This window comes from Liolophura sinensis, chromosome 13, assembly GCF_032854445.1.
Source record: "Liolophura sinensis isolate JHLJ2023 chromosome 13, CUHK_Ljap_v2, whole genome shotgun sequence".
In the NCBI taxonomy this organism is placed as follows: domain Eukaryota; kingdom Metazoa; phylum Mollusca; class Polyplacophora; order Chitonida; family Chitonidae; genus Liolophura; species Liolophura sinensis.
Window position 1 is genome coordinate 3282274 of NC_088307.1, and position 13925 is coordinate 3296198.

Here is a 13925-nt window from a genome sequence, read left to right on the forward strand (position 1 = left end):
GTAGTTGTAGAGGTCCTGCACCGGCCTGCCGCGATGGGAATGCTGGCTGATGGAACGCCAGTGCTGTATGTCGATCGCACTGCTATGCAGGGGATAGTGTATGGGATGGCTTGAGAATGGCCCACTGGGATGTTCCACTTTTTCTTGTTCGACTCATCAATTATAGTTTACACCTCCTTTTCATATGTACGCGGGTGTCGCGTCATTACACGCCCCAGACCTTTACCCCAAGTCACCGTGCTATGCGACCGTACCATTATCATACTGTAATTTTACTATATTATAGCTATAGAGTATTATAGTTATACTTAACGATACTATAATATACTATACGATACTGTAGCTATACGATACTATGCGTGTGCATGTGTGTGACTTACCCTGTTCAGCATGTCGATGCACTCGCCAATCCCACAACCGGTAAAAAATCTTCGCATGGGTACGTTTTTTTCTTCTTCCCAAGCACCTGCTTGGGTGCTTGGGTGCACCTGAAATGCGTCTGTCGGGGAAACGTCCGGGCACAGGTAGGGCACGTCAACCTTTCTCCCTCCGCGTTGTACGTTCCCTCATGCCGCAGCCATGCGTCCCGTCTGGAAAATGTCCTGGCGCACGTTAACTCTCCCTCCGTCGAAGCCTATCCACCTCCTCCTCTTCCTCCTCCTCCGTAAGCCATGATGGGTTTTGACGAGAGATGTCCTCCACTCACACTTGTCAAGCCGTCCTATACACGACACATTCTCCATTCACTCTCAGCCTCTATTTATCCCGTCAACGAAGATGTCAACGAAATTCAGGCGCCAAAACTGCGCGGTCACCCATTTCTCAGTTTTGGCACGAATGGAGCTGAAGGAGCTGCTCAACCCAACTTTACAAGCCAACGTTTTTGCTCCCCTGTCGCTCATTGGTCCGCCACGCGCCTCGCTCATTGGTCAGTTTGGGCGCGAAACTCGCCCCGCTCATGAGCGCCGACTCAACGACTCATCTGCTCCACCCCAACTGCACCACCCAATCCGACATCAACTGCCCCTTCTATACCAGTAATGTGTTCTTGGCATCGAAATTGAGTGTTTGCAGTTTAACATTATGAATTAGAGAAAGTGTTTTAACTTGATTTCTTTGCAAGAATATGGACTTCCAAAATATCCACCTGAAGAGCTTGAGTTGTAACGTGTCACTGACTAAAGGCAGTTTTGTTAGCGATTACCCAGTTTAAACACTACTGAATATAGGCGACTTGCTAAAGGAAAGAGACTACTATCCGTTACTTTCCGCTAAAGATAAATTAAATGTACATACTTTGTTTGATTTAATATTCTTCCTTCCATGTCTTTAGGAACATTTATAAGGATATACCATTGCATCGGTTTCGATTACGTCACTGGTTGCATAAATATTCTCTCTTTGCCTTGGAAGATCTAATGATATTGTCCCCACTTCTCCAGGGTTATTTGGGGAGGAGGTACGATCTCTTTAGATGTGTACCATATACCAGTTTTTATTGTGAATTGCAACAAAAGTATATTAATTGTATGGAAACAAAGAAGACCAAATTCGTGATTATAAGCCAAACGGCGGTATGTGTAATATATTCTAGGCTGCTCTGTACGTATATTATATTACAGCTTATTTCGTTATTCTATTTGACTGGTGAATATCGTGAAAAATGACAAACTTACAACAAAGCATATATCACAGAAACAAAACATTAGGTAACATACTCGTTATATTCAAATAAAAAATACAACCCATGGGTTTAAAAAGGGGTCTTGTAATTGTGCAGTGCAATGGCAGGATTATAAAATGTTAGCCGCACGAATGGCGTGAAGACGAATGTGCTATGACGTCGTGGATGAAACGAATTTCTTCTAATTCTGGAAATACCCGTAGTACCATTGATGTAACTGAACTGTTTAAGGGGCTTACTCTCAGGGCAAGCTGGCGATGAAAACTGCAGGCCCGCACTCATTTTCACTGGTCATGCCACGACTCAACAATATATTTGAAAAATCTTTTGTAAACATATATATCAAATATTGTATTGTATCAGAAGCAATACCTGTTCCAATCAACATGCATGCATTTTTATTTTATCTTATATATTACTGCATTGCTGACCAGCATGTGTTATGCACCTGGGTATTTTTTTTTTACATAGCTCCATAGTTAGCCATTTGTGGAGTGTGTGAAATATCCTACATGACGGACTTATGCCGCTAGCCAACACGTGTTGTATTAATAACAACGGAAAGATCTATATGTAGTGTGCACGGCGGAAAATGTGGCTCTGAAAGTCGAGTAGTAGCCGAAAGTTTTAGCTGCCGATTTGGCCCTCCGATATGTTTTATAATGTTTTGTTTACCTCTATCTTATCAAGTGTTAGCTATACGCCATCACCAGTCTGGAAATTGGCTTTGGTTTCTTGGTTAGACTTCACCGCATAGCAGACAGCGCAGATGCATTGACCGGATTAATACATCAATAGAGCGCGGACCTCAACGAAATTTGGTCACAGTAGAATATATTACAGTAGAAAATGATACTGAGTTTAACTTCGATGGAAATAAATTTATTCATGACTTTGAAACACTACGGCACAGTAGATGACTGCTTTCATTCAGTTTTACTTTCGCTTGATTGTTACATTTATTTTCCCAGCCAGCAGGTATTAAACAACCTGGGGGGCCTCCGTGGCTCAGTCGGTTAGCGCGCTAGCGCAGCGTAATGACCCAAGAGCCTCTCACCAATGCGGTCGCTGTGAGTTCAAGTCCAGCTCATGCTGGCTTCCTCTCCGGCCGTAAGTGGGAAGGTCTGCCAGCAACCTGCGGATGGTCGTGGGTTTCCCCCGGGCTGTGCCCGGTTTCCACCCACCATAATGCTGGCCGCCGTCGTATAAGTGAAATATTCTTGAGTACGGCGTAAAACACCAATCAAAAAAAAAAAAAAAATTAAACAACCTGGGAGTATGGATTATGTTTGTGCTTACTCATAAACAACGTGATTTACTTGCTTCTCGCCGATTTCACATGTATTTGTAATAATCTGACATCCTCACACCACTGAATACTGAACCTAATTTCTCTAAATCCTTAGTCGGTCTGCATCTAACGAACATGTTTTTCAATCATGGCCTGGCCGAATAACTGGAAATGCCACCATTTTGCACCATGCACCTAAACAGTGTGAAAAGACAACAATAACATTTTTTGTGGATAAAACATAATTTTACCAGTATTTTATGAATGAAGTATTGTGCTTTACAATAATGATGCTCTATGCAGGTTTACATAGCCAAATAGAAGAAAACCTTAGGGAGATGCTAAAACATACCGCGGCAGTACACTGTAAAACTGGAACTACTTCGGTAAATCGGTGACAGTTTTCAACATTTCAGAAATGCCCCCATTCCAGACTCCAAAAATCGTCACGTCAGAAATATGATAATTAGTGCATTACCGAAGTATTTAAGGTATAAAAACGTTTTTTTACGTCCCATTCAAAAATCCTAATTTTTAATTTGACCTACTTTTCCACATTTCATTGGCCAGTAATTGCCTGATATGCGTGTTTATTCATCTTTTTTTAAGTAAAAATATCTGTGTCTTATCTTCAAGTTATCACACCTTAAATTTCAAAGAGATTCTAATCAGTGGTTGTAAAGAAAGAGATGTTTTTAGTTGTACAACATACTCCAATATGGGCGTAAAATCTGATATGCTCTGTATTTTAAATTTGAACATATATTGGTACGTTTTGGTAATCCAATGTGTCGGCAAAACAGGTGAGCCAGATAACTCTGCTTTCACCCACTGGCCTTAGCAATAAGTCTGGCAATAATGCCTACAAGGAATATTATCAATATGCGAGGTATTTAAAATTGAAGAATTTCTGGTGTGGTTTTATAGTCCGGCAAAACACGTGACCTACATTGTTCATTGTTTGTCACCTGGTATAACATTTGCACACCTACAGTATACTAAACATTTAGATAGCTGGCCGCAACGGAATAGATTCTGGGGTATTTTTTAGAGCCTAATAATATGAATGGTGTTAATCATGTTGCTGATTCATTATGTGGATCCTAAGCTTACTTGATCTGAATTGTTTTATCCTACAGGCCAAGCTAACGGCAATATCCGGTCACTTGGATAAAGCTTTGGCAGAATTCCAACAGATTCTGTCTGAATTGAAGGGTGTGCAAAAAAAATCCAGGTATGTATTTTTTGTGAAACCCATGTTAGCGTACAGAATATTAAGCGGATCTTGAATATGCAAGAATTGCTCATTAAAGCTCAATACCACATTCTAATGCAGGTACATGTATATCATTGCTGTTTGATGTATACAACAAAGTATCATTACCACAGTGAACAATTCCTTAACAAATTATTGGAGTTTACACCAGGAAGCAAGCTTGATGACGCGAGGACAACCAGAATAAATTTTCATAGCGATTTCCAGGAAAACCAAAACTTACATTTGGAGGACATCGAGAAGGCGTACCATGCAGCTCTGGGTGTCTTGAAAACCTGGCTGAATAACTCAATAGAGGCAGTGAAAAGTCGACACACGGAATGGAGTGTTCAGTGTGCTGCAGCTGTAAAGCATCTTGAGATGGAGGCGGAGGAAGTGAGAAAGGAGCAGCAGTCCTCTCAAGATTTATTGTCCTCAACCAAGGTGCGAATTTTAACGGTGAGACAGATAGGAAGAAGACTGGTGGTAGGTGAGTCCGTACAGACGATTAAACTCATTTCTTTGATGATACGTTTGGGAAACATTCATTAAAGCAATGGTACCTTTTAGCGGTAAATTAAAAGATAAACCAAGTTTAAATCTGATTTTTAGGTGACTGGGTGACAACTCGTAAACATATTACTGAGAATGGCACAGATTTCTCCCCCCCCCCCCCCCAAAAAAAAGAAAGAATCAACAATATTAGCAGAATCCTATCAACATTTGTGTGTGATGTGGGGCTAGGATCTGTCTGACCTGTGCGCTGTAAATGAAGTATTCCTGTGCACAGCATAAACCAGCAAACCAGTCTTATAACTAACTACTATTTCTAACTACTGTTCCAGTCATAACGTGTATTCAGTTTTAATGTAATGAAATCCGAGCTGTACATTAAGGTATTCCTGTTGTAACATTCACAAAGCGAGATTCAATTTCATTTTGATTGACAGGGTTCTAAGCAGCTGTTCACAAGGTATGTCAGTCATTTTTGTTTTAGGATTTCGTCGTGAGTATGTTTTAAAATCGTACTGTGAAAGGAAACATTGCACATAAATCATACGTAATATAATAAGCTATTTATTTTTTATTCCACATTTCAAGTACGGGTATTACCTTTGTAGACTGGTTTATTTCTGCCTTTCCCTCAGGACTGATACTCAGTTAGAAGAGATCAAAGCTTCAATGAAGACACAGGAAGAAATAAAACAGACACTACTGGAATCTGTAAACAGTTACCCCGTTGATCCCAGACGTGTGATTGTAAGAGAGGAAGCTGCAGAACATGAGGTTGTGAGAGGTCTAATCATCACAAGTATGTTGTCTTACACAGCAGGCGATCTTCGCAGAGTTAAAATATATCGTGTAGGCATTATGCATGGTTGTAAAAATGAAAATCACTTTTCGCCAATCTAATTATTATTTTCTTGTCGCTTCATACATTATCCGTTTATGGGTCCCTTGATGGTTTAGAAAGTCAGAGCGCTGGTTTGCTGGGATTCTCGTGTTCACGAATCACGTGTTCGGATCCAGCTATTGTTGGTTGATATCTGGCTTCAAATCATGAGGTTTGCCAGGTATCTGTGCACGTGCACTGGTGTTCTCAGTTTTCCTGTAAGTAAAAAATTCGTCTGGGCCGCTTCACGCAGGGAAGTTAAGTACACCTGGTATCCGCTGAGATTACCCCAGACAAGACAACGTGTGGCTGTTTTGTCGGTGTAGATACAATAGGGTAAAAAGTACATGTACCGTATCTACTTATATTTGATGGATGTCCTTATGTACGTTTCTGTATGAACAATTAAAACTTATTACCCCGCTGAGATGAAAATTTCTTGTGCGATAAACTGTTCGGCTCACATACACGTATAAGTGAGGTAAAATACCCGGCGGGAGGGGGAGGGGGGCTCCGTGGCTAATCTTGACACACTAGTGGCTCAGTTGGTTAGCGTGCTAGTGCAGCGTAATGACCTAGGAGACCCTCACCAATGCGGTCGGTGTGAGTTCATGCTGGCTTCCTCTCTGGCCATACGTGGGAAGGTCTGCCAAAAGCCAGCGGATGGTCGTCGCTTTCCTTCAACCATAAAGCTGGGCGCCTTCGGTCAAATATGTAGTGGACGAAACCCGATATCAGTGTTGTCGTTAAGAGGGATTACACTTTCTGAATATACGAATTAACGATAGTACTATTACTTAATCCACTTTCTAAACAGTGACATCTATACCTGTCTGAAACCCGATATGCTTTGTATGTTGTCCACGTCTTTATCCTGTACAACACAGTCGTGGAGGTGATGTTCCTAACTGTCATTTCTATGCTACAGAGCCGAGGCTGATATTCACAGAAACAGGTTATGAACAACTGTTGATTACTTACAATGACTCAGTGGTAGAGTCTGACGGTAATTGCAGTTTACAGTTGTGTAGAGCTGTGACAGACAGCTTTTTCCAGACGGGCAGGTACTACTGGGAGGTGCAGGTCACATTTTTCCCGAATATATATGGCAATTTCCGTTACTGCCGTGTAGGTGTTGTACATCGGAACTGTGGTGTTAGGACGGATACAGACCCTGGTGATAACATCTGGTGCATTAGGATGGAGTACCATGATGATATTGTCAGATGCTATAGTCACTGTGGTGGTGAGATCCGAACTTGCTATGAACGGTGGAAACCTGCCCTACGATCTCTTCATCTCGGTGTGTATCTGGACTGTGACAACCGGTCAATGACAATCCTGGACCCTGATAACAACCAACAAATCTTCACCGTGTGGGATCTAAACCTGTGCCAACCACTCGTACCATGTGTTACATTTGACCAGGTAAAATTTGCGTCGGCTCGCCTGTTATCAGGTGACTCTGTGGCTCTACCCTTAGTTCTCCGTAATATGTTAAAGGCACCGAACCATTCTCCTTCCAGTTTGTAAATATAAATTGAAATATTTTTAAATTCCCAGATTTAGAGCACTAATGTAAGTGGCTGCCTATTGAGGCCAGTACTTCACAAGTGCCTTGAGCAAGTAGATTTCGCTACACGTGATCTATAAATCTCCCGGTGTAGAATTGTCCCTATGAATTTACAAAACGTGACAAAGATAGACCTACTATCAACGGCCTCATTTTTTTCAAAATTTGTCCGAACTTTGAACACACATATTACCATCGAAACAACACAACGCGTTTTGAATTATTTGGTTGTTTTATTGTTTGGGAGATTTGGTTTTATGAGTTGGAAACACAGGTGTTCAGAGCAAAGAAGTAAAATGAACATTCAGACGACAATCTATGTTCCATGATGACGTGTCGTGTGTGGTAAGGAGGAACTATGGAAATGTTCAGGTGGTCAATGAAGGTGATCAGAACTGAGAAATAAAATGAACATTCTCACGACAATCTGTGTTCCATAATGATGTGCCGTGTATGGCAAGGAGAGTCTTTGGAGGTCTTCCGAACTGATAAGTGAAATGAACATTCTCATGACATTCTGCGTTCCATGATGACGTTTTGTGTGAGGTAAGGAGGATCTATGGATGTGTCCAGAACTGACACGTGAAATGGACCTTTTTTTGACAGTCTGTGTTCCATAATAACGTGTCGTGTATGATAAGGAGGGTCTGTGTAGAAGTTCTGAACTGACAAGTGAAATGAACATTCTGACGACAATCTGTGTTCCATGATGACGTGTCGTGTGTGGTAAGGAGGAACTATGGAGGTATTCAGGACTGACAAGTGAAAAGAACATTCTGACGACAATCTGTGTCCTATGATAACGGGTTGTGTGTGGTAAGGAGGATCTATAGAAGTGTTCAGGATGGACAAGTGAAATGAACATTCTGACGACAGTCTGTGTCCTATGATAACGGGTTGTGTGTGGTAAGGAGGGTCTATAGAAGTGTTCAGGACTGACAAGTGAAAAGAACATTCTGACGACAATCTGTTTTCTGTGACGACGTTTTGTGTGAGGTAAAGAGGATCTATGGAGGTGTTCAGGACTGACAAGTAAAATGGACAGTTTGATAACAATCTGTGTTCCATGATGAAGTGCCTTGTATTGTAAGGAGGGTCTATGGAAGTGTTCAGGACTAACTAGTGAAATGAACATTCTGACGACAGTCTGTGTTCCACGATAACGTGTCTTGTGTGGTAAGGAGGGTCTGTGGGTGTGCTCAGAACTAACAAATGAAATGGACATTTGGACGACAATCAGTGCTTAATGATGGCGTGTTGTGTAAGGTAAGGAAGGTCTTTAGAGATGTTCAGAACTGACAAGAGAAATGAACATACTGACGACCATCTGTGTTCCATGATGAGGTGTTGTGTCATCTGGGCAGGTGTTCAAAACGCGACAACAATCTCTGTTCCATGATGACGTGTCGTGTGTGGTGAGGAGAGTCTTTGGAGGTTTTCAGGACTGACAAGTAAAATCAACATTCTGCCGACAATCTATGTTTCATGAAGTGCCTTGTATGGTAAGGATGATCTTTATAGGTGTTCAGAACTGACAAGTACACTGAACATTATGACGACAATCTATGTTCCATGATGACGTGTTGTGTATAGCAGAAAGAATCTTTTACCATTTCATATTTAAGACATGTAGATACACGTTAAGACAGGTTTAGATTGTTGTAAATTAGGAGTTAAAATAGTCACAGGATGAATGATTTTCATTTGCTTCAAACTGAAATTGGAATCGAAGCTTTATATATTCCATTATTCTATTTCTACTTTGCTTTTAATGTAGCTTAAAGTTTATAATCAATTATTACACGTATGCAATGATGATTATACCTTATTTCATGTCTGATAGTGAGTATACCATATACCTTATGTAATAATGATTATGCCTTATGTAATGACAATTATGCCGTAAGTAATAATGATTATGGCTGATGTAATAATGATTTTGCGTTATGCAATGATGATTATGTCTGATGCAATAATGATTATATCTGATGTAGTAATGATAATTCCTGATGTAATCATAATTATGCCTTATGTAATCATAATTATGCCTTATGTAGTAATGGTTATGCTTTAGGTAATACTGATTATACCTTATGTAATAAAGATTATACCTTATGTAGTAATGGTTATGCCGTATGTGGTAATGATTATACCTTATGTAATAATGATTATGCCTCATGTAATAATGATTTCAACTCACGTCACAATGATTATACCGTACGTAATGATGACTATACATATATATTAATGATTATGAAGTGCTTTCAATGTTTCTCTTGTAGACTTACTTGCTCTTGTGTTCACGTCTTGTGATCTTTGGTAGTAATAAGTTTCTATAAGTGACTGGGTGCAGCCTGGACTCGTCTGCCATCATAAAACTTAATGGACACGATGAGTATGCTGTGAAGATGTAGGCCGGTCAATTCTGATTAGACACTATATGATGTTTTGAAGAAATGGGCATGTTAATTCTGAACATCGTTACAGTTCATCTTTCTTATAGTTTTCATCGCATCTTAAGTTTAAATATGAACGCATCTTGAAGATGTGCACCTTTTCAATCTGAAAAAAGTACAAAAATTTGGGCAAAAACACCCGAACTGATCTTCTTTGTTCAGTTTGAATCAAATGTTCAGTCAGCTGTTACCATTTAAAATGAAGTGCCAATCGACGAGCTTCCGGTTTTCTCATAATCTTTTTCAATTAATTGCCCTTTCCAACGACCAGGTTGTCACCGGAGTGTGGACGCGAGTGATTCTAATGTAAAGACAAAACAGGAAAGATTTCGATGAAGTTTAACAAGAATATGAGATCATATTATTTTGGAAATGGTGGGTACTTTTCCATTCAACTTGACTTCAATCCTGTCCAATTACTACGGATTACATTTTCACAAATTTGTGACAAAATGAATGTGACATTTCTCACCGTTGTTCAGTAGTCGCAACGACAGTACAAAATGTTTGTTACATTTTGATCCGTTGTTCAATTGTCGCAAAAACAGTACAAAAAGCAACATATTTTTACTGATGTCCAATACTCGCAACAACAGTACGAAATGTTTTTGACATTTCTCACTAATGTCCAGTAATGATAGCAACAGTACGAACTGTTTGTGACATTTTTCACCGTTGTCTAATAGTCGCAACTACAGTACATTATCTTTGTGATATTTCACCCCCATGTCAGTTGTCACAACAACAGTACATAATTTTTGTGATATTTCTCACCGATGTCCAGTTATGACAACTACACTACAAAATGTTTGTGACATTTTCCAACGATGTTAAATTATGATCACTACACTACAAAATGTTTGTGACATTTTCCAACGATGTCAAATTATGGTGACTACACTACAAAATGTTTGTGACATTTTCCAACGATGTCAAATTATGGTCACTACACTACAAAATGTTTGTGACATTTTCCACCGATGTTAAATTATGGTGACTACACTACAAAATGTTTGTGACATTTTCCACCGATGTCAAATTATGGTCACTACACTACAAAATGTTTGTGACATTTTCCACCGATGTCAAATTATGGTCACTACACTACAAAATGTTTGTGACATTTTCCACCGATGTTAAATTATGGTGACTACACTACAAAATGTTTGTGACATTTTCCACCAATGTTAAATTATGGTCGCTACACTACAAAATGTTTGTGACAAGTTTTCATCGATCATCAGTAGTGGTAACTATCTTAAAACGGTATTAAAGGTAACTTTCTGACCTGAAAGATGTTAGCATTTGTTCGTTATTTCGTGATCATGAGCTATAAACTCTCGGGAGAATACTTAAGCTGGGAAGCGGTAAAATTACATGTGAAGATATAGCGGTACGTGAAGGTGTCATACCCCCTGCTGTTACAATATATTTTACCCCAACCAGTGCTATATGTCTTAATTATATTACTAGGGAATTTGCAGTCGGAATGAAGAGAATTTTTTGCGATGCATGTAATAAGGCTCATCTGTGAGTTCCTCCTGCACACTGATATCAACTTTTAAATTTGGCTTAGTATTTACCTGTAAATGGCCTATCTCCTTGGAAAACCCTTCGAATGATTGATTCCTCATGTTTTTTCGATTGTTGGCAGCTCGTCTTAAAGCCAAAGAAAAAATTGACCTGATTTGACGAGCTGTGAAACAAGCCACATTGGCTTTGTTTTCACTGGATACCCCTTGTGCGTGACGACAGGGGTCAGTACTTGACCACGGAATGGGCTACTGGACTGGAGCAAGGCTTTGTTCACCAGAATGTTATTTATATACCACTGAGATTCTAAAACCAGTTGTTATGTCTGAAGCCGTAACAAAAATCTATAGTTTATTGGATAAATGACGCAAGAGTTAATTTGGAATTTTACGCAAAGGGCTCATGGGTTTTATTTCTGAATGTACGCATGCATGCAACTGTACATAGAAAACAACTGGAGTAGCATGCACACAAAACCATATATTTTTATATAGTATATATGCATAATATGACAATCGGGTTACCATGTAAGTGGCGGAAATGAACACATGCTAGTTTTCATACATGGTATCCTCTGTATTTATGTATACACCAGGAAAAAACGATTTTCATTAAAAACAACTAGAGACATTGCCCGAACAAGGGTACAACAGTCCTTGCCTATTTACATGGTAGATAGCAGCAGGGAAATGTCAACCTAGATCCGCGGAAATGAACAAATCTTAGTTACCATGGAAATGGCGGTATGTGCAACAGAGCACATGATGTATGAGGGAAATCTCGTGATTGCCAGAACAAAAAATCTTTTAATTACCTGAAATTCTTCTGACAATTACGGGAAAATTATGTCATATTTACGAAAAAAATGTTCATGCATTTACCAGAAAATATTCTCGCAATTGCGTTTTTGGTCACACGCAATGGTTACCTGACACACCGTGTACACCACGCTCCTTAAAGCGCATGCGTCGGTCTCTATACTCACTTTGCATGGGCACAGTCCACAATTAATTTTCCATTTACTCACATGTTAACGTTTGGCCTAATAGCACTGCCTCTAAATCTGCTAACCCCGGTAAAATTTTTCATTGAATTGCTAATATGGGTCAAGCTGCCCTCTAAGGCCGTGAGGGCTTTCCACAACTTCTGCCTTGTGTTCACCCCCTACGATTCCCTAAAAACACACAAATTTATAACTAGAATGAAACTTTGAAGCCTCTGCTACCAAATGATACCACCTTAATAACAAGCAGAAAAAAACGACCAAAAGCAACCTAAAAGGAGTGCAAACAATATATCCAAAATAGCAGGGGATTATATTATCCCTCCCGAGCAGGAAGCATTAATCTGCAATGTAGAGACACGGATGCGGAGATGGCCAATGGTTTACCTCCCATGATTCGGTCATATGCCTTTCTTGACCAGAATACTTTTGATTTTGATCGCCCCAGCCTCTTTGGCAGGGATACATTTGCGTGTAGAGGTAAGCTGCCATGTAAAATGTTAATCTGTTTGAAGCCATTATCACAGTTCAGGTAGATGTTTTTATTTGTCATGAATTAATCTTTACGCTACTTGCTCTGGTCGTCCTTACATCAGCACAAGGTAGGCTGACGACTGGGGCGTGTCCTTGTACAAACTCCTACCTGAGACTGTACGTGAACATCTGACACAGTGTGTGTATATGTACCACAATCACTGCTCAAAGGAGACGGCTGATTTTGTTTTGTATTGGTTAATCATGACGCTGTTAATGGCTAAATTACGGTAAAGATGTGTGTGGTCTCATACTTAACCGTGAGAAGGTTGTGCTGAAGGATGATTACGTGCTGTGACCTCACTCTTGTAATCTCTGTGTTTTCGGCAGTCTGTCATCCCATTGATAATACAAAAGACGTACAGCATAGAGAGTAAAACCTCGCCGACAGTGTGATAGCTGGAAAATGGTCACACGTCACCGCTGAAATACGGCTCTCGCCAGTTTAGGTCAAGTAGGATTTTATTTAACTCTTTATGTTCAAGCAAAATAAAATGAAAAAAAATTTGTGCTCACATTTAAATTTAAGTTGGGAAAATAATACAAGACTTTAAGATTAAGGTTAACTTCAGCTGAAGACAGCTTCGTGATCCTCGGGGCAGTTCTATACTTCATGGGCGTATGGGGAGACCTTTGGGGGGCTCATCCGAAAATTACGCTTATTTTACCCATAGCATACTGTCAGCATATTCGTAGGTCACGGCTGGCTGGCTGGAGAACGATCAGCTGAATGACGCTGGCATACTTTTACAAAGGTTGAATTGTCTGTGTTTTATATAATGTACGAACAGTCGCATTGTATGCTGAGCTCTCAGAAGACTTCTTTCGTGAGCTGCACAGACGTCTGTGACAATGGTCTAAGCCTTATACCCTGTATACTTAAACGCTTTAGGCTCGACTGTTCTTAACACACAGTTAAATGGTGAGCAGCTGAATGGATTGCTCGTAGTGACACACTGGACTACATTCTATAGATCCTATAGAATTCACTTTAAAACTTGCAGCCTGTATTCAAAGATAACTGTAGGACCACTGAATCATTATACCAAATTACGTTTCGTCAGTGACTCGTCTTGTAAAACCACGTAAAACTTCCTTGACAGCCTTTGTTGTATATGGTTTGGTTTAAGCTAGCAGATTATTAGTATACAGTTTAGTGCAGGACAAGGATCAAGCGTGATGAAGATTTCTTTTAATAATTTC

The 13925-nt window shown here is 39.9% G+C and overlaps 1 protein-coding gene across 1 annotated transcript in view; it reads left to right on the forward strand.

The window, feature by feature from the left end:
• The window catches only part of LOC135480300 (uncharacterized), a 28329-nt gene extending 18605 nt beyond the window's left edge, over nucleotides 1-9724 (forward strand). Inside the window, exons 6-7 of the mRNA XM_064760108.1 lie at nucleotides 5379-5542; nucleotides 6552-9724. Of these exons, the coding sequence (XP_064616178.1) occupies nucleotides 5379-5542; nucleotides 6552-7156 (769 nt within the window). The 3' untranslated portion in view covers nucleotides 7157-9724. The remainder of the gene's footprint in view (nucleotides 1-5378; nucleotides 5543-6551) is intronic.
• The last annotated feature ends 4201 nt before the right edge of the window (nucleotides 9725-13925 follow it).